The following is a 23049-nucleotide window of genomic DNA, read 5'->3' as shown; positions in this document are numbered from 1 at the left end:
ACTCTTGGTAAAAGACTGCTCCAGTTCAAAAAGTAAAATGAACACCAAATTGCTTCTGTCCGAAGTGCTATCCCCACTTTTAAATTTGGTCCACGGCATGTCCCTCTTCCCATTTTGCGATCAAAGTAACCCATCCCACTGGGTCTATATGACACGAAGGTGTGATGAAGGTATCCTGCCCCACAGGAACACTATTTAATGGTTGAGAGCACATTAAATTATATGACCTGGTGAGCAGACGTGTTATTCTTGCAGCAGCAATGAAAATCCATTATGTCTATGCTGAGAACAAAAAGTTTCAACTCGAGGTTAAACGGCACAAAGCCATGCCATGTATCTGTACAGATTTAGACTTGATGTTGGCTATTAGTTCGGTCAACAATTGGACAAGAAATTGTTACAGGGCTTGACAACAAAACCTTTCAAGGTCTTGAAAATGGCCAGGTTTATGGATGCCTTATAATTTGAATTTGCGAAATATGATTTCAATTTAAAAAATAACTGTTTACTGAGATGGCAAAGCTGAATTGTCAGCCGATCGGTGCTTGAGAAACATTTATTAAAAAACAGAATTGGAATATTTGAACTATGTTAAAAACAGAATAAGGAGAACTTGAGACATCAGAAATAACGGAAGTGCATGGAGCAACAAAAGACCATAAAGACTCCAAAAGACCCATATTTAGATTTGGGTAAACCCGCGCTCAGGAATCATACACAATATGATCAGCAGCAAGCATAATATAGGCTCAATTTTGATTTCAAGTTAATTTTAATTTGATGTCATGCAGTAGATGTAGAGCTCTCTGACTCTCCAGAAATAAACTGTCTTAGTTACTTGTTTACTTTCATAATAGAATATATTGATTGCAGAATCCACTGATCTAAAATTGTTAAAATTATCGGTGCCGATCTAAATTTATTAATAATCATTGTTCATGATCTGGCTAGAGCCATTTGTATTGCAAATTGCTAAGTTATCACCCAGAAATGTAATATTATAAACATTTGATGGGGCCCCTGTAAAGATATCGCTCTACTAAACTATTAATGGCTACTCTGATTGTAGCTACAGTTTATTCTCCAATTCCACAAAAGTAATCTTAGTATAAATTTGGCAAATGCTGGTTACTATCAGCAATTTTCCAGCATTCTCACACCTGCTGTACCTGGTTGAAGATGACGAGTGAATGATGTAGTAAAGCTCACACCGACCTCTTCAAACACATATACACACACACACACACACACACAGAATACTATACTCCAACAGTTTGCACTTACCCAATCAAAAGCAGCACTGAACACACAATCACAAATCCTATTGTATACTTCAGTGCGTTTTTCACTTGCTGTAAGGAGAGAATTAAAAAACAGGTTTATTAAACTGCATTCATCAAGTCATCAATCCGTGATAAATTATGCTTCATGTAGAGAGGGGCTTTGGGCTGGCATATAATTACATATTTGCAGCACTTAACAGTCAGGAACACAGTGTCCCTAGTTCATTCTCTGATGAAGACATTGTGGCTCTGTTCCAAAACCTGAGCTAACACAGTGTCCTAACTGAGATGGAACCATACAAGTGACTGATTTGGAACGTTCTACATTAAATGAGCAACGTTGTGCAGCTTACAAACAGCAGTCATAACACATGATAAACTCAACTAACAATTGAGTTAGTTCTGCATTAGCTTATTATAGCTAAACTAACAATGCCATGCTGCAATACATTTACTTAAAGTAATACGAAAAATAATATTATATCATATTAATAAAATAAAATAAATGCATTATAGGTTTATACTTTCCATGAAGGATATATGCAACCCTGGTGAAAATTGGGCCAAAAAAAAGAAGGCAGCATTATCATCCTGCCTCCCTCTCAGGACAGTACCTATGATGCTTTGAAAATGGTGCCTACATAGGAGGCTCTATAGTTTTGGAACGAAGCCACTTCTGAGAGTTCCAAGGGAGAAGAAGGAGTGGAAAGTTTGGGAAGAGATCTAAATAACTTCTAGAAGATGGAGGAAGCTCCTCAGCATGTCATTTTGCACATCTCTGTGGTGTCCTTAGAGAAAAATATTTGACTTTTGAAGTGAGCAGCAATATAGTTGAGTAGGATTGCATTTTTCGTCACTTTATTACTTTATTACTTGCAGATGGAGTCTATGTGAACTCACTGGGTTATTATAAATGAACTACCATAACTGTAATAAGGCAAATAGCACTTAGCAATATTTCAAGGACATTTCTGTTGATATGATTCATTATAACTTTTATAACCTTAGACAGCAAGCCTTGCTTTACATACTAGTATAGTACACACTATTTATTGACTACAAATAGCTTGACGTAGCTCTTTTCCCACCTAGTTTTTCATTTTGTGTGTGAATTATCTTGTAAGACTGGAAAGACAATCTGTTTTAGAGATGCATGGGTGTACTAGATAGACAGGAAAGACTATCAGGTTTACCAAGCACTTGTTGCTGTTGTCTTCATCTTTCTCCTCGTAGTAGAAATACACAAAGGGGATCCAGAAGAAGACGCAGAACAGAATGATGGAATACAGAGCTGTGAAAGAGAAAAGGATGGCCAGTTAAACACCTGGAGCACACTCGACCGTCAGGATCCACATTAAATACAGCAGATTATGCATAATGTATGTAGATGTTACAGGGTCAATGAAGTGGAATTCACTTTGTGTCCAGATGTATTTAAAAACATAAAAAATGCAACTCGTACACATGATGACCTATGCCTCTTCTATTATGAATTATTTTTGAATTTTGAATAAATTCGGTGCCAGAAATAAAAATGTCAAGGTTGCATGAGATCTTTCAAAAGGAATAAGATGCAGGAAGCCGTTTGGAAAATAACATTTCATATATAAAAATCTAAAGTATATATATAAAAAAAGTATTACATAAATTACAAAATACATATTTTATATATGTAGAGAATATATATATATATATATATATATATATATATATATATATTATAATTTATAATGAACTATTTATAATTTAATTTAAAATATTTATAATTTAATATTTTAATATTTTAATATATATATATATATATATATATATATTAAAATATTAAATTATAAATATTTTAAATTAAATTATAAATAGTTCATTATAAATAATATATATATATATATATATATATATATATATATATATATATATATATATATATATATATATATTAAATTATAAATATTTTAAATTAAATTATAAATATATATATATATTTATAAAATGTTATGTATTAATTTAATTTAATTTATATATATATATATATATATATATATATATATATATATATATATATATATATATATATATATATATATATATATATATATATATATATATATATATATATATATATATATATATATATATATATATATATATATATATATATATATATATATATATATATATATATATATATATATATATATGACCAAAATGGTAAAATGGTATAAAAGTGTTTTTTTTTTTTTTTATAAAACCAATATAAATAATATAGATAACAGTAAAGAACAAGTTTCTAATTATCTACATCTAGTTACATATTACATAGATTTTATTTTTCATTAAAACTCTTATTTTTCCATTGAGGATGTAAAAGGCTAAAGCCATCAAACCGAATCCCAAAATTAAAGCAGGATTTAATTATAGCAAACATCAATTCAATCAAATTTTAGTTGGTTTGTTAAATAGGCTTTATAAGAGATCAAAAACAAATTATTGTCTAGTACACATTGTTACAAGTACACATGACATGAAAACACGAAGTGAAAAATATATAGAATAAAGGATATGAACACAAATCAAGTGAAATCAAAGTCTTAACACGTAAAGATTCCAAGAATCCAATAAAACTGCCACATGATGAGTCCTAAGCCCCAAAGCGCAGACAAGCTGAAATAATCAAGTTAAAGGAGCAAAGATCACTGATATTGCAAGAGTTCACGTAACAGACTGTGACAGGCAGAGAAAGTGATTTTGTTGATTCCTCCCTTTCCCTGTCATGCAATGAATTCACATTGTCAGCTTGGCCTATTTCAGTCCTGAAGCGGATCACACACTTTTGTGACCCTGTAAATTGTCATCTTCACATCTCATGTAGGTCAGTTGATACAGGCTATTTTAATAATACATCCTTTTTTAGTTCGGAAAATGTGTCATCATAAAGCCCTGCAGATATATTTGTATACATGAATGGAGTGGATTAAGAAACTGCAGCTGGATCCATGAGAAAAATAAATAAAATTTGGAGTACACAAGACAAAACCATATCACACAACACCCCGAACATCTTTCTCCAAATAGAAACAGGTCTGTAATCAAACAGACTGTCTCCCACACTGGCAACACACCAGAACGGCTTGCAATGACCTACCACGAGCAGAAAAAAAAAAGAATCCATCATTCTGTCTGCGGTCAAGTAGGACAAAAAGCTCATTTCCGAGAACATGTAAACATGCTCCGCACACATCAGTCAAACGTGTACATGTGTGTTAATTTAATAAATGCTTCGATTCCAAAAGATCGATGTGTGAAAAGGACAGCCGAGTGCGTTTCTGTCGGGTAAAACACAAATGTTTTTTAACAGCAGGCGAGGAGGAAAACAGAGCAGCAACATTTTAAAATAAAAACATAATGGGGTGAAAACGGTTATTGTTATTGTTTCATGAGCCCCGCGGCTGATTTCGCCAGCTGTTCGTGTGCTTTTCAAAACTTCATTTTTTTTGATTGCTGCACTTTTTCTGGATTACTACGGGATTCGGTCATATGGCTCTTATCCGTGAGTTCAGCGGATCAAAGCTGCTTATACAGATCAACTCCGAACTCTTCACACGCTCTTGCTACAGCTTACCTTGTGGCATCTGACCAGTGCTCAGTTTTGCCTGATTAAAGAATTCCTCGTGCTTTCTAGTGTTCGTGTAAAGCTTTCAAGACGTTCAACCCATCCTTTATCCAGAGAGAACGACCACACAGTTTGTGTTCTCAAGGCAAACCACATGCATCAAACTCCAATCCAAGACAGCCGGTATCAATTTGCTGCAATTAGAAATACAATAACAGTTTAAATTGTATCTGTCAGAAGGGTTTGTTTGGTTAATTAGTGGCGTTTGCTAAGGCAAGCATCCCTGGTTCTGTAGCACTTGAGGTTTGAGTTTTGAAGAACCATTTATATCAGTTTATGCTATGAACATTATCAACAAAATGCATAAACGTGGATGGATGGATGGATGGGTCAATATGCAGTCCCCAAGCGAAGCTCCTCTTATATGTGGTAGGATAACACCACTAGGCAATATGAATTCATGGGAAGCGGACACTTAGAGGGGCTAAAAAGCTATTTTAGGCTTGGGGGGGGGGGTCTCTACAGCTAATGGATGTCAGGCCCTGTAAACCCAAAATAACCATGATGCAAGAGGCATGGCTGGATACTTTCTCGAGGTGATAACGTGATTCATTAGCATGATTCAGAACATGAAGCCAAACAAACAAAACAAAGAATCAGACAATCACGACTACGGCAGGCACTTCGGTATATAGGTTACTCGCAACATAGATCTGTCTTTTAACACATTCAACTCCTCCCAAGAATCCCAAAGAGTTTTAATTAAGACAAATGAAGCGGACAAAAAAAAAAGAAACCCAATTTGTCCTTCCTCACAAACCACGTTGTGCATCTTCGTTAATTCCGGGCCCCTGTAGTGCACTGAAGTATCAAGAGCATACTGGTTAAATACACAACATGCTGGGGAAAATGAGGGCCAGTATATGTAAAAGGGAAATGTCAACATTTCAGTGACAGCAATTGCAGCTCCTGGTGAGATTATGGTTGCTTTGGTTTGTTTAATTGTTTTAAAAAGGCTGTACTGTATTATAAATTCACTTCATAAAAGCACCAAAACTGATTTGACGTTGATAAAAATAACTGACTTCAATTTTTAGTGGCAGATTTTCAGTGCATCTTTAGCGGCACAATTCATCTCCATTTGCTGTTAAATAAACTCATCATTGCTCGTCAAATATGGATAACATGGACTTAAGACAAAGCAGCAATGCATTTATTTCAACAAGTCGTCATTTAATGGCTAAAAACAATGGACTCATGCCTACAGGCACTAAAGCAGAACCATCCAATGCTAGTGGCACACATTGCAGGACTGTTCTCCCTCTCTAGTCTGAGTTCATGGCACCCAACCAGTGGGTAATATTAATCATAACAACATGAATATTAACACGGTGAGGGAATAAGCCGCACTGCATTACTGCAGATCATCCATTTCAATCTAACCAGATATAATGGGAAAGCACCTGACTGGGGAGAAAAGTTTAGCATATTAATCCCCTTGACAAAGAGAAGAGGGAGCTAAATAATTAAATGGCCAACCTCGGTCCTCCACTAAGTTCTGGCTGCATTTATAGTGCTGCAGCGATGCCCCCTCAGGTGCGGAGACGAAAGGGTCGATGAATCCACTGCGAGACACCCAGTTCAGTCTCATAAATACACACTCGAGTCTTCAGACTCATCTCCTGGAAACAGTTATGTTGATGGTTATCATTTTAAGAGGGTTCTGAGTCATGCATCCCTTCAAGCTAAACTAACATACATGATATTTGAAAACTAAATCTGCAAGTGTGTCTGCCGGGGGGACTTGGTTAATTTAATTTGTTCTCTCCTTTACAACTTTAATCGGCTGTAATCAACTCAATAGCCACTGACAATGTACCGCTGCTAAATTAAAGCTTATTTGTTTGTGATTGTGTTGCCAATAGCAGCACTAGAAATATCATAATGATCTTACAAAAAAGGAACGGTTCAACCAAATTCTGTCATTGTTTAGTTGCTCTCATGTCTTTCCAAACCCATTTGATTTTCTTTCTCCTGGTGAAAAAAAATAATTATTTGCTATGATATGCACACAGCAGCAGGCTAGTTTCACACTCTCACTTTGTCCTGCTTCTTGCGAATATGTCCATATGAAGACAGAGATATTTTAATAGGGCTTCTGGTTTAAATCTCATTAGCAAAATGAATCTGTCTAATTTAAATGGTTCTAGACATTGTATTCAGCAACTTGTTTGCCTCGTCACTTGTAAGTCATAAAAACCATAATTCTCCAAAACTATCACTGTCAATGTCAATCACTGCTGCTATGTTGCCCATTCCTAGATTCTCTGTACATAAATTATGTCAGTTTAAAGACAACTACTCACTGTTTTGATACTACCAGTAAAAAATTTTAATTAATTAAAGTCTTTCCCATGCTCTGGTAAATTTTGGGCTATTTGGCGTATAATGTGTTTGTTTTAGACTATTATTTTCAACTCTGGTTGTTGACAGGTCTGACAGACACTTGTTTTTTGCTGTCCCGTAAAAGGAAGGAGTCTGTCGCAAGGGCATCATCCTCCAAACTCTACATATCCCAGAATGCACAAACACATTACAATGATGTGAAAATGAGATGTCAGGAGAAGCCTAGGGGGAAAAAACTGACAAAGCACTAGGAAGATACGAGTAAATTTCAGTATCTCTGTAACATGGGGCACATGGGATGGCATGCTTTACCTTTTCATTTCCTGTAAAACTGTCAGCAGCACATGGACCCACACACCATAGGGCAGATGGCAATGGGACATTAATGTCACAGAAAAAACACAGTGCTCAATCCCTGGTTGAAGCTCACCTCTCTCTACAGTGAGACAATATCACCCTTAAGTGTGAAGCTTGACAGGATTTTCCTTTCTTTTTCATTTACCATGAGTCCATTGTAATCCTTTTTTAAACTCTGGATTAATAGTCTTCAATTTCTCCATGCATATTTGGCAAATATAAAAGAATATAATGGTAATATACAACGGTAAGCTGTATTAAACAAATCTATTTAGACTCAACCATCAGTTTAGAAAAACAATAGAAAACATGAACAATAATGGAAACATGTATCATAAATGAACAAAAATAAAGAAGCAAAACTGTTTTCAATACTAATAATATAAGAAATGTTATCAATTGTAAATGCATTAGTATATATCCTTTATTATTAGAACCTGTAAGACAATTCAAATAGTCAACCCACTATATTCTTTTGTTAGCTGTTAGCTTTATGACAGGTGAAACAATGCATTCACATCACAAGAAGTCTTTTATCTGGGCAGGGGGCCAAACACTGAACGCTAAACGAGGTCAAGCAGGTTTGTCGGAAAATTTCCTCTATCCATTTGGAGATATGCACTTAAACTCCAAACGTGCCCAGATGTCACAGGTGGTTTATGTGAAGGGGGCGTCTACTTATTCAGTGGAGAACCGGCAACTGATTGTCACCAGATTGGAAATTAGCAGTTCGCGAAGCCTTTTGGCCTATGTGGGGCCTGTCGGATTATAAACCAGCACAGGCAATAATTTTCAATTGTATTGGGCTGTTAGAAGCACTGACCTCTCGGGGCCAAACATTCTCTGACAGGAGCACTGCAAGAATACTGATGGTAATACAGTGCTGCATCTGGAGGGTTCAGTGATCTTCATAGAAAGAGACTGTGACAGAGCACACAATACTAGCAAACCAAAGCAAGCAAAACAGCATTCTGCTTCTTCATTCGAGCAGAGAGGTGTCCTTCAAGTAGCATAATAATTGCTTTAACAAATGACATGGACTCGCAAAAAGATATCAGATCTTGCAGAAGATCTGAAAAAAAATGAAAAAAATGAAGAGAAAGAAATGTAGGCAGTTGAAATGTATCTCTGAACAGGTGACATCTGATGAAAAGAAAGCACTGTACCCCTAGCGGTGTACATCGACTCGATGGGATTCCTTTTCCCATTTACAGAAAGGAAAAGGGCATCAATTTCCTGAAGTGGTGGCGTAATACAAGCCACAAATAGTGAATTAATGTGAAAATAGCAGAAAAGGGAGGTAAGATCATCTTCATGCAACACGTTACAGATAAAGGTATGGTACAGGTATGAACCCTGAAGACTGGCACTCTGGCGAACTATTTCCTGAATTGATTTCACAGTTTATTCCCTGCACAACCCATGCCTTTAAATATGCATTCAAAGGCCCCATTATGAAGCATTTGCTGAATATTACTTTTAAATAGTGAATGGTTAAAATATATATAAAAAATAAAATGAAAAAGAATTACGTTTTGCAATTCAAGAGGATTTATACGTCAGATTTGCATGAACTTTGCAAATATTCAGTATACAGTCACAAAGCAGCAGAATATGATTGTCGGCACTATTTCAGAGTGCTAAATACAGTTACATTCACCAGGGTTCTGCACCATTCAGAACTGATCTGAAGAAGCCTCTTCAATTACAATTCAACTGAAGGAATTTGAACCGAAGTGGAAGACAGGATGCAGAATTGCAATTCAAAGTTGAATGTAGAGAAGCAGAATTACAACAAATTGAAATTCAAATAAATTCAAATACATAACAATAGACAGACAGACACATATAACAACAGACAGCTATGATAGATTTAACAGATATATCAATATAATGACAGACAGACAGACAGAGAGACAGACAGACAGATCAACAAGAGAGTTGTATCTATGGGTGCAAATTACCTCACTTTTATCTTTTATATTCATTTTAAGTCCAGAAGCTCTGCACAAGGACACACCTGACTGACTTTGGCCTTTACTTATTCGAGAGGACATGAAAAGATGCAGTGGAGAGCGAGCAGAGAAGCAAACGCCTAGTCTAATTTTCCAGAGATGTAGATTTAAATGTGCAGAGGTGGACACCTCAGTGCCTCCTCAACAGTTGGATCTGATTATCTTTCAGACTCAAAAGCATTTCTGGTATCCGTGTATGAAAGTTCAAAAACCTTCAAGTTAAAATGGAGGAAAAGCTTTCAGTTGTTAAGTAGTCTTGACATTTCAAAAAAACTCGTGGCTTGCTAGCAGACTCCTGGCTGGATGATAGGAAGCCTTTAAGATCAAGATACCGGATGTATCTAGGGACTTTTAGGGATGCTTTTCCATTTAACCTTGTATTGTGTAGCCAAACCTTAAGGTAGAGGCTGTCCACTCTAAAGAACACTACATTAAATAGAAATGCTGCCCGAGGACTTGGCCCCAGGCCATCTGAACAAATACATATTTTTCCTTTAATTGCATAACCTAAGAGGTTAATCTCCAGGGATGTCTTGGATGGGGGCTTCAGCTGCAATCTATCTGGGTTTACCATCCCACTCCCAATCATCAAAATCCCTGCCACGAGGCACATGCACTATGATGTGCCTCTCAGAAATTGGGCCGGGCATTAATGGCAGGCAGAGCGGGGCGACATTTGAATCCTTCCTGTGTATGCTTTGGCCTGAGCTCTCATCTCAGCAGGTTCAAGGACCTTGCGCCATGCACAGCTGCCCACTTCAATAAATGCACAATCTGTCAGTGCTCGCTGCTGTTGGGCGCCACCAGCGACTTGCACTTTCCATTAGTGATCGTGCTGAAACATGCACGAAGAACAGAGAGCAAGCCAAAAAACACATTTATGCTCATACAGGGTCTCATTTACGAACAACTGTGCAGAGTTCTTTCTTAATAGTGCAAAAAAAAAAAGTTAAAGAGTTCAATTCACACAAGAGCAGGTGTGTATATAAATACAAATATGTATTATCATTAATAATATGATTATTATATAATTACAATATTTACTATTTATCTATCTATCGCAGGTTTATACATAAATATAAATATAAAAATAAATAAAAATAAAAATATAACCTATAAATATGCATTATTGTTGTAATTATAATTTTTTATTATTTTTATTTTATAAAACATTTACTATATAATTATAACATAACTAAAATGTCAAGAGATACTCTAAAAATACTAGGCTTCATTATATATATATATATATATATAAATTAAAATGTATGGCTGTCTGCAAACATGCATGGAAATGTCTAATTTTTCTAGGATTTATGAAGTTCATATGTTTCAGGGTTTGAAAGCTGTCACACGATTACAATGTAAAGTGTTGTCATACACAAAAGCACAAACCCATCTTCTGCTCAACACATGACACAGCACTGCAGCGTTTGATTAAAACTGAGCAGCTGTAACAAGCAAAAAAACTCTTGAAGGGGCTGTTGAGCAGGTCATTGGATGTTGAGAGGGATTCATGTTGGAATTCGTATTCGACTCCTCTAATTAAACACAGAATTTTTCTGCACCTGACATCATGCTTGATTAGCAAGTTTGACAAAGGGATCACACTGTAATAAAACAATTACAATCAAGTCTGTAGAGCCCAACTGTTTCAGAAGAAAGCAATCTCTTCCTCCTTTAGGACAAGTTTGTGGTGATCGCCACACACTAGGGAGGGATAAAGTTAGGGCTGTAATTATTCCGTTTGCACAGACATGGGCGGACAGGGATCTCAGATTCTGCTTTGTAAAGAAGCCTTTGAGGCTCTGACCTGCCAGTCTCCTCAAATGTATTGGATTCGGCTTTGCTGTGATAGATGGAGCTTGATCTCCACCTACAGGCTGCTGGGAACTCTCTTCTGCACATGATGCAGAGATGGGGAGGGGGCGCAATCAATGCGACTAATTCAAGAACTGCAGCAGAACGAAAATGCCACCAAGAGGAAGGAAAAAAAGCAGCAGGATGATTCAGTTTGAAGGCACTGCAGTTCTGTCTGTGGTGAAAACAATCTACATACGTTAATCGCAGTATAATGACCTGAGAGCAAGAGACTGCGGGAGCAGCTTGCACAATACAGCTATTGATTCAGGACAATCTATTAATTACCGTTAGATTTCACTGCAGCAGGTGATTTTAATGCAAATACCCAATGCTCAGATGGTTGAGTGTTAATGGTGGATGGTGGAAAAGCAGCGTGCCGCATCTTTTTCCGAGAACAAAAGCACTTTTCCTCGGATGAGCTCTTGAGAGGTGTTGACACCACACTTTTGCAATTGATTAAAATTCCTTCTTATTCCTCCTCCTGCTTGGCTTGCGTTTCTCTGGATGAGACATTTGTTCTTCTCTCTGTCCATCCCCACGAGCACAACGGGATGAGCTCGAGAGCAAACGAAAAGGAAGTCAAACATTTGTCATCAGGAATACAAAAGCAAACATTAAATCACTGCCGAATAAACCCGTGTTCCCGATGACTGTAGCATGCTGGAAATAAAAAGAAGGAAACTGAAAAGCGCACACGAGTCACTCCATGCAAGAAATACCATTTGTGTCCACATTTAACAAAGTGCAAAACTGGCTATTGTGTACTATACAAGGCTTAAACATATGAATTCAAAATGTATTTCAGACTTATTATTTTATTTATTTTTATTTTTTTAAGGAGCATATGGAAAGAAAAATAGCAAAACTGTAAATGATTTTCCCTATTCATGTTTAAGTGTGAATAATAATTATTTAATACTGTTTAGTATATTTATTTTATATATTTTTTTAATTCAATTTGTTTAATATGTTTTGTTATATATACATACATATATAGAAAACCAAAGAAAACTATATATTAACTATATATTAATATTTTGTACATGTACGTGTGTGTGTATACAGTTATAAAGAAAATGTAATTATTAAAGAAAAATTACTTAAATTATTATTTTTAATATTAGATTATTTATCTGCCAGTGAATGCTGGCTTCCTCCATCACACCGCATATTTACCTGAAAATATAGAAATACTGAACTGTCATAAATAGGATCATTAAGCAGAAATGACAAGTTTCCACGAGCCATGTTCAAGAGATGACATTTGGCTGATAGAACTCATCAAGAATTCCATATTCATCATTATTTCCGCATATTGATGTCTTTTCATATTGATGTCTTTTTTATTCTTATCTTAAGATTGGACAAACCAATTTAGAAGAACTTAAAGATATTGTTTTTATGTGTTTTAGATCAAAATATTTAAGAATACATCTTACAGAAACGTCCTTTCGAATTCCCTGTTCCAACACCTGTTCCATGAATGACTCAGACATATACAGCACCTATTCACAGGCATAACTCATCTACTCAAACCCCCTCCACACAAAGGTCTTCAAAGCCAACGCCTACGTATTTGCACCCTATATCCATTTTTCTAGTGAACAGATCGTTCTGCAGCTGAGGCTGTGTTAGTCATAATCACACACGTCATCAGACGGCCGTCTCTCCCCATCCTCAATCTTCTTAAGAAACTCAAAGTCCCCCGTATCTCATTTTTCATCACTCTATCCCACCTCCACGCATGATGCCTCAACAGAGGACCACCCGACACAACAGGACGGCGTTTCTTTTCAAATTTCATTTTCTTCTAGAAGTACACATGCAGCATCCCCGGTGTCTCTTTGAGCAGAGTCAGCATGGTACAACCCCTGATCTTCCAGAAAACCCAGAAATAAAGCAATCAGACTTTTTTGTGAAAAAAACAAAAAAAGGGATGCGACAAGAAACAAGAAAGCATGAGGAGAACATCATAAGAATAGTGTCAAACAACACAAGATGTGGAAGTTATGCGTTTAAAAATAGAGTCTGAACTGGGGTTCTGTGGAATTTGGCTTTATAAAGCACAGTTTATCAACTTTCATTTTGGAATTCATAATCTCACTGTAGAATCACATCTCTCTGTTTTATGGATTTAAAATATATATATATATATATATATATATATATATATATATATATATATATATATATATATATATACCACCAGCAGGAAATTACTTTGTTTTATATTAATTATTTAATTGATCTTCAGAAACTTTAAATTTTATAATCCATGCATTGTAGTGAAGATTTTTGCACAAGAGACATGGTTATGTTTCCAGCTTCTCTGTGCTCAGGTCGTTTTAAACCACTAAAGTAAAACGGTTTCGGCCCAAGGATGCATTCTTAATGAATGCCCCTTCTCTCATTGTGCACAATTCATCACTACGTGTTCTGAAAGAAACAGAAATTGATGTTTTTATATTCTTAATGACTTTCTTAAAAATACTACCTTTCTCTGCATCTCACTTTTCTGTTTTCCTGACATCACCAAGGTCGTGCTTATGAAACAAATTATATTAAAAGTACAGTGACTTTCTTTCTTCGGAGGAACACAAAACAACATATTTTGAAGAATGTTTTCAAGTCTGTGGTATCAACAAATATATATATATATATATATATATATATATATTTTTTTTTTTTTTTCTGCAAAAGAAAGAAAGTCACACATATTTGGAACAACATGAAGGTGAGTAAAAATAACAGAACCATCCCTTTAAACAACTAGAAAAGGAAAAGGTAGTTACTATGCAGTTACTAAAGTATTAATTGAACATTGATTGTGTGGTTCTTATCGGACCAAGTCAAGTCTCAAGAAAAACACCTAGAGAAGGAACACCACACCACTACTCATCAAGTCAAATAATTTGAGATGTTTTTAACATAAATATGCAGGCCGAGTCAAACATCAATCCTAATTCTTATGGATAGGGCTCCTAAGTATGAGCCTTAAACCTAAATAAGTACCATTCATAATATACTTTTTTTTATGCCATTAATAATTTGTACTTTCACACTGAATATTCTATTTCACTCTGAAATGCTGCAGTAAATGCACTGCATGTAAATGCTTCAAGTTATCTACAAACAGCATATTTTCCCTGCATTATGTTCGGCCACAAATCACAAAAGTTTTGTTGTCAAAGTATATCTTATAGACTTCATCGAATCAATTTTGAGCATAAAATCATATTTTGTTTTGTTCTTGGAGAACCGGGGCCGACAGCTGGACAGGGGATTTGCGACGTGTCTACCTGCAGTCACTGTTAATCTTCTGATGCTTTTCTGACTGTGGAAGAGAGGGGTTTTGATTGGCTGGTTTGTATTGGCTGACAGCTCGTCTCTAGTACATTTGGCGCTGCTCAACAGATGCCACGCAGCTCTACTACTGACGGCCTGTTCCACGCAGCATCTGTTTGCAAACTCTAATAATAATCAAGCAACTGTGTCAAAACTTAATTTTATGTTACCTTGTTCCAGCATTACTAAAAAATATAATTTAAAGTGGAAGCAATGGAGGACTCTGTTAAAGCGTGCATGCTTTCACTGAGACATGTTTAACGCTATGAAGTCATAAAGAGAGGATGCAGTTCCAAAAAGCTGAGTTCAACCATGTTCATGAGCCCTTCCGACCTTGTTCAAGGAGATTTATTCAGCCGAAAACTGCACTCATTTTAGCTCAATTTGACCAAGACGGTTCCACACAAATAAAATCATCCTGCGACTGAACTGCCAGCTTTTTGTAGGCCAATGTCATATTGTGCACGCACCATAATTTATAACCCGAGTGAATGGACATTAACGATGAGCTGCGGACTGGACTGTGCCGCCTCCCACAATGAAACTCAAACAATAAGGGCAGATGATGAAGGAATATGAATGGAACATTTTCTAAAATGCAAGGTAAGAACATTTTATTTACTGCACCAAAACAGTGTCATTTGGTACTTACTGTAGTAGCCGTACAAAACAGTGTCTTCGATCTGCTGCCTGGTCTCATTGCTTGCTGCCCATTCCTGGATTCACAAAAAAAAAAAAAAAAACAATGTCTGAAAAATATGACAGACAAATCATGATATTTCTTTAATATATTTTAGATTATAGGGCTGTCAATTGAGTAATAAAAATATTTTAATCAAATTAATCACATCACTGTTGATTCATTTAGCACACAATAATAAATAACATTAATTAATAATATATAAAATTAACATAAACTCACATATACATGTATACATATACATATAAACATATATATACACACACACACAAATATATATATATATACACAAATATACACACACACACACACACACACACAAACACACACACACACACACATATATATATATATATATATTATGATCATTTTATAATTTTATATAATTGAAAACATTACTGTGGCAGACATAAAAAGCACTTTTTTTATCAATAAATTGTTCTTTATTGCCATATCATTAAACAGGTGTTTTATGAATATCAGGTGGCATGATTAATTCAATATTGTAAATGACTAATACTGCATTAATATGTTAATATATATATATATAAGATACACAGTGCAATACAATATAATATGCAGGATTTGTATCTCATGTAAGGATAAAAACAAGGCCAACAAATATTCTGTTTTATACAGTGAGGTAAAACATGATTTTTATGACAGGACTTCAAATGGTGCCATGGGACAGTGGTGATACAAAGAAGTGGCTCTACAGGTGCAGTGTGTTTTTTATTTCCAGTGTGTCAAAAATCCCATCAAAAACGTGACCTGACACTTTGATGACTCACAGGTTCTCGGAGTAGATCCAAATGCCAGAGAATTGCTGTCTGCCTTGCCGCAGTAAATCACTCTCTCTCTTCCTTTCTCTCGGTCTCGATGAACTCCATCGCACATTCATAACTCACCGTTTCATCATGCCAAAAGAGCAAACCCATAATTGCTACACCAGCACTAGAAAAACATAATTCCATTGTTGGATACTTGCTGTCAGCCTTTATGAATCTAACCAGGTCCAGAGATAATCAGATATTTCACAAATATATGTTGACCTATGAATTTCAATGAAATTGCCAGTTACCTGTGATTATTGGAGAATCATTTCATATCAAACTCGCAAAGAGAATTTTTTAGCTGTAATAGCTAACATTTTTTAAGAATTGATTAATTTTCCAGTTTTCCAAGCATGTAATTAACAATTTTAAACTTCCCTGATATTCCAAGTTGTCCACAACCATGGGCACTCTGAAAATGGAATTATTATTTTTGCTCCTCATGCCATTTCTGTTAATATCTAAAATAAATAAATATAATGTAAGGTAGTGTATGTGCTTTAAATGTTAAATGTTTAAATGTTTTTGAAGTCTTTTACACAAGGATGAATTTATTTGATAAAAAAGAAATACAGTAAAAACAGTAATTTTGTGAAATATCACTATGATACAAAATAAACACTATTTCAGGATTTTTTTGATGAATTGAAAGTTCCAAAAACAGCATTTTTACCTTTTTTTTTTTTTTTTTTTTTTTTTGTCATTAAAAATATTTTTATTGTAATTTTTTGATCAATTTAATGCACCCTTGCAGAATAAATAAATACACTTCTATAACAAAAATCTTAATTATTTAAAATCTTATTTTATATCAAATCTTATTTATTTACAATAAAGCCTTTAAAATAAATGTTAAGTCCAGTATCCATACTGGCTATTTAAAACACATAAGGGGGGGGTGGACTGGAGAGGACAGGATCTCACTACAACACAGTAAACAAAACTGACATTTTTTAATCGTCCAAATATTTCTTGAGGCCTCTGTAGGTGCCACAAATCTGTCTCCTAGTGTAAGCAGATCAGCTTTGTGGGCTTCCAAAGAACACCTACAGAATAACAAAGATCTGTAGAATAAAACAAGCCTGATTTAACAACAATTTATCAAGAAAACTCTAGTACTGCTACAAGTTTAGCAGAGAGACTGCATCCTCATTAGCCAAACCCAGGCCTGTCAATCATTGCTGTAATCTCTTTAGGGCAGAGAAACAGAAATAAACCTACAGAGTCCTACGTGCACAGGCTGCATTAAGAAGATGTTTAGTCGGGAAGGTTCCTCTGCCCATTAAGCCAGCTTACTCGACTGGAGGAGAGATACATTTGATCGTCACATCAGAAAAACGGATTACCGGAAGGCCGGAGCCAAGGAGATCGCTGCCATAATCTTACATGTTTATCCAAGACTTGATGGCTCCTTCCATCTCAACCTCCTACAACAAAAAACACCTGTCTGCCTGATTTATTATGCGACGTGAATCACAGCGGCTTCAGAACGATTATCAAGCGACATTTTCCCACCCATTTGGGTGAGCGTTTTTCATCAGAATCTGCTGTAAGCTTCCTAGAACAGTTAGAATAAATACCTTTCTACACTCTATAACAAGGGCAAATGAGTCTTATACAAGTCGACAGCAAAACTTCACATTTCTGGGATATTCTTGGGCCTTCATAGCTCGGGTATGGGGGCAGAATGGGGGCAGAAAGTCTTATTTTATAGAATATAAATAGATTGTGAGCCGCAAATAAATGTAAAAAGATTCACTAAAGTTAAACACATTCAACAAATAAAGAATGAAATCCACAAATATATATTATAGGAGTTTCACAAAAATGAATTTAGGCAAAGTTACATGGGAAATTTCCTGTTGTAACAACTGTGAAAATCTGAGGATACTTTTTTTTATTTGTAAATCTCGTATTTGTTAATTTGTGAAACTCCTGTATATATTAAAGAAATATTTTTGTGAATTTGTTTAATATTTGTGACATTTATATGTGACTCAAAATCAATTGAATTATCTAATATGTAAATATGCAACAATTCTAACTCCATACTTCTATGTAAATCTGTTGATCACTTCGATCAATAAAATCTCAACCCTACTCAACAACCCACACAATTTGAGATATCATTTATGTCCGTTACACAAATGAAGTTTAATCCTTGTAAAACTCTATGTAAGCAATAGTTCACCTTAGCAAACACAAATCCAAAAAATTTAGATTTATACATCATCTGATGTATTTATATATGTATGGTTTATTAGGATCGGACGATATTTGGCCGAGATAGAACTATTTGAAAATCTGGAATCTGAGGGTGCAAAAAAATCTAAATACTGAGAAAAACACCTTTAAAGTTGTCCAAATGAATTCTTAGCAATGAATATTACTAATCAAAAATTAAGCTTTGATATATTTATGGTAGGAAATTTAAAAAAAAAATAAATAAATAAATCTTCATGGAACATTATCTGTACTTAATATGCTAATGTTTTTTTTGCATAAAAGAAAAATCTATAATTTTGACCAATACAATGTTTTTTTTTTTTTTTCTTTTTGGCTATTGCTCAAAATATACCACAGCAACTTAAGACACAAATTTAATATTTCTGAACAGCTATAAATAGCTTTTAAAAGTTGAAATAGTCAACCCTGGGAAAGTCTATACTGTAGGTAAATAGAATCCTAGGCTTTATCCTAGGCATTGCACATCTTCATATTATCAAGAACCATCAAGTTTTTCCTGAATGGACTTTTCAGACTATAATGAATGAAAAATATTGAAATGCTTCATTCCAATTTACGTGATAATATAACCTCTGTGTACTGTATAGTGCTGGTCTTTTCAATACATTAGACAACAGCACTCTATGACTCAAGATAACCTATTAAAAGTTCAAATGTTTTGAGGAAGTGTGTTACAGAAAGATCAGCCGCTTCACCAGAGATCTTGATTAACCCGATAGAGTCACTGAGAATCTCTTTAGGTTAACCTCCTCCGCCTAGTCTGATGATCTCTGATATGAACAAGCAAGTCCGTCTTCTTCAGAACACTTCAAAACCCTCAACTTCCCATTAACGAAATGAAACCAGTAATGAATCTCGTCTAATTCTGATAAAGTAATATCTGGTCCTGACCTTTTTTTAACAATCCTAGGGCTGCTCATTATCTCAAATGAAAACCAGGCCAGCACTGTCTGTCAATCTCAATTTATTCTGAACATTACAAACACTTGAGCAGTGATTTACACTGCTTGGTGAATATACTGCCGGTGTGTATGTATTTATTTTTAGATCAACCCTTACAGCGGACAACTGTTGATAGTCAAAACATGTTTGACGGTTAAACAATGGAAATAACCTCATGTCTGGCCCACATCTATTCCACATTCCATGTGTTTTGCAAAGGCATCCATAAGTTCACGGTGCTGTACTGTAATGTAATCAAATACAAACACTGGAGTTAAAAGTCTCTGGCCCTTGCTCTCCAATTAAAGGGACAGTTCACCCAAAAATGAAAATAGGGTAGTATATGTAAAATAGTGTACAATACATTTCTTGAACCTCAAGATGTTGTAAAGTCTTATGAGTTTCAATTTCTGAGGGATCTTTCAGAGAATATATTATGCAGAGGTGCTTTTCCTATAGAAGAAAGTGAAAGGCAGACTCTGTTGTGATTCGGATTTGAAAAATGCATCTTTAAAAAAAAAAAAAAGTGCATATAAAGCCATATTACAGAATTCTTTGAGATCCATCATAGCTAGAATATCTCATCTGAACACATTTCCAAATTGCTATTGCAACAATATTAGAACTAATATGTTGCCGAAAGTATTATGTTGCCAAAGTTTAAATATGTGGAAGTGCAAATTAGATTTGAGAGCTACAGAAAAAGTCGGCCTGATATAAAGCTGTTGTTTGACTTCAGAAGACTTGCAAAAGTTGTCTTAATTACTTTTGAGGGTACTTTTTTCCATTTTACAACTTGACAGGCTCGGGTCATGATGTGCTTTCATTGTACGCAAGGAGAAACCGAGTTACACAGAAGTTCTAAGTGAAGCACTCATTAAAGATCTCATGTCAGAGGAGGTAATTCTATCCTTAATTATTCATTATCCGTAAGGAAGAATGCTGGGGCCGTGGGTTCATTAATTATGCCATTCAGTTGCCATAGTAACCACTAGATCATTTGAGTCTCAAGCGTAAAAGAACGATGTGCTCAATTCAGTTTGTGAACTCAAATCTGAAGTACTGAACTCTCTTCTTATTGCATTTGATTGAATAATGGGAGGTTTTAGAAAGGAAATGCCACTGTATCCACAAGTGGTGGCAATAAACTACTAATAGCAATAACATCCATGCCAGACATCCAAATCACTTATTGTACAGAGCTCTCATTACATATGATTACTTTGTTTTGAACAATAAAACAAAATTAACAATGAATGAGAACATGGATAATGGAGCTACAGAGCTATAGTTGTCATTAAACCACATCTCTGTACAGGATTCTGGTTACCTTGTAAGTGCCATTGGGGTATTTCATGAAGGACACTAGGAAGATGTCAACAGGAAGAAGAGCCGACGTGATGAGCGCAATGGCCAGAGCGCATATCGCAGTGATGGTGGAGATCACCTCGCTCTCCTGCCGGCTCTGATATTTCCGAATATAGACCCAGCAGAAAGCAACGATGACCTGAAGATACAAGGGAACAATATGCATCAAAATAATCCATTTAAATTAATGTTATGCACAATACCACTAGTCTCATGATTTTTGAGCCTAAAGGCTAATGGTTAAATGCTTGAAATAAGTTTTGTAGACAAATATCAATTCCGTCTTTGTTCAGATGTCTTTACTATTTATTTGTTTGTTTATTAATTATTTAAATTTTTTTTTAACATAAGAGTTTGACCAGAGTGCAGGTAAGGACATCAGCTAGGCATACATTTATCATTTATTTATCATTTATTAAACTCACATACATAGATTTTATGGTTTAACCGGCCTAAATCTCTCTGGTGTCAAACCGATGAGTGTTATAACAGACAGCTGGCCTTCCCATAACACAAACTCACTTTAAAGGCCATGCAAGCCTTACAAGTGCTATTTAGATAACTCAAAATGTGAATTTATATTGCACTTCTGGCCTAGCAGGCAATAGCTCCTCTCTAAGAACAAAGAAAAAGGCCTACAGAATTAGAAGCCTCTGAGACAGCTGTCTCTGGAAAGCATTATGTACAGTACTTCATTGAAAAAAAAAAAAAAAAAACACTAATAGAGTTCAACTTTAAAAAGAAACTATTCCAAACACAACCCTTTATAAGCTCTCAGGACACAGCTAAAATTAGCTTGTGATTACAAGATGCTGTTTTCAGACAAGATCAATTAAGAACCCTATGCGTATTTGATTCTGTTTGAATTGCTGGTCAGATAATGACCCAACGCTCTGCATTTAAATCAGGATGCACCGAATCAATTATATAACAGGAAATACTGCTCTCTTTGCACTTGATAAACTTGAGAAGGATGCACTTTAATTAGAAAATGAAGTCTCTGGCAGCACTTTAATTAAACGCCTCGACCAGGTAGAATAAAACAGATTATAATTAATAGTGCGGTGTGTTTGTACCACTAAATGGTATTGCAAAAACAATACAATTTCCTGAACATTGCCCCCTTCAGCCATTGGTCACCAAACAGATAGTCGCCTCAAACAAAGAAAACTATGAAGTAATAGTACCCATAAACAGTAATAGTAAGCATGCAGTTAAGGACATACAGTTAAATAATACATAAAAAATATGGTAGGTAAAATCGTTTTAATATTAATAACACATATACTTGTACTTGAATATAAACTGCACTATATTATAGAAACTGGAGGAGGTAGTAAAACAGTTCCATTCGTCTATTTTTAGAAACATCGATTTCTAGTAAAACAGTTCAGTGTGACAACTTAGTAAAAATCTGCAAATATACTGTAGCTGCAAACATAAACAGGTTTATGATATGGCGTATATAATCATAATAGTTAGATCTATTCACTTATGTGTTGTATGTACCAGGATAAGATACACATCGACCAGGATAATACGTGACAGAATACACGCGGAAATCCCGCGTTCAACAACGTAATACTAGTAAATACACGTTATAATGGGTACTTCATATATCTCACCAGTAAAACAATCGTGAAAATAGACCATCCGAGCACAGATTCGGAGAGTAATGCGACTGGGGTCGCCATGACTGCTTCACTTCCTGCAACACGGCTGACGCTCGCCATGTGACCGGCGACGTCACACAACACACGGGCGCGTTTTTTTTTTTTTTTTTTTTTTTTTTTATTAATTATATCTCGATTATATAATTTAGTATTATAAACTAAACACTTTAGAGCACTTTGTAAATGTTAATTTCAAATATTAGTCAGATTTAAGACAGATTTAATTTTATTATTTATGTTATTCTTATTAAATTGTTATTTCTTTACTGTTTTAATTCTAAATGTACACAATTGTTAAATTGTAACTGAATTTGAACTTTTGAAATGGTTAATTTTAGTATTTTTGTTTCATTACCTTCTAGAGTTGCCAGAATTGTTTTTATTTATTGTTTAGTGAACTCTACCAAAGT

General features: G+C 35.1%; 1 protein-coding gene across 2 annotated transcripts in view; it reads right to left on the bottom strand.

The window, feature by feature from the left end:
- The window catches only part of LOC128025991 (lysosomal cobalamin transport escort protein LMBD1), a 66658-nt gene extending 43953 nt beyond the window's left edge, over positions 1-22705 (bottom strand). For both annotated transcript variants that reach the window (XM_052612644.1, XM_052612645.1), the window contains exons 1-5: positions 22592-22705; positions 20929-21105; positions 15529-15592; positions 2477-2574; positions 1285-1352 (exon numbers count right to left, since the gene is read on the bottom strand). In XM_052612644.1, the coding sequence (XP_052468604.1) occupies positions 1285-1352; positions 2477-2574; positions 15529-15592; positions 20929-21105; positions 22592-22699 (515 nt within the window). In that variant the 5' untranslated portion in view covers positions 22700-22705. The remainder of the gene's footprint in view (positions 1-1284; positions 1353-2476; positions 2575-15528; positions 15593-20928; positions 21106-22591) is intronic.
- Positions 22706-23049: the final 344 nt, after the last annotated feature.

This window comes from Carassius gibelio, chromosome A13, assembly GCF_023724105.1.
Source record: "Carassius gibelio isolate Cgi1373 ecotype wild population from Czech Republic chromosome A13, carGib1.2-hapl.c, whole genome shotgun sequence".
NCBI classification, from domain to species: domain Eukaryota; kingdom Metazoa; phylum Chordata; class Actinopteri; order Cypriniformes; family Cyprinidae; genus Carassius; species Carassius gibelio.
The sequence above is the reverse complement of the archived record's forward strand: the minus strand, read 5'-3'. Positions and strand labels throughout refer to the sequence as shown.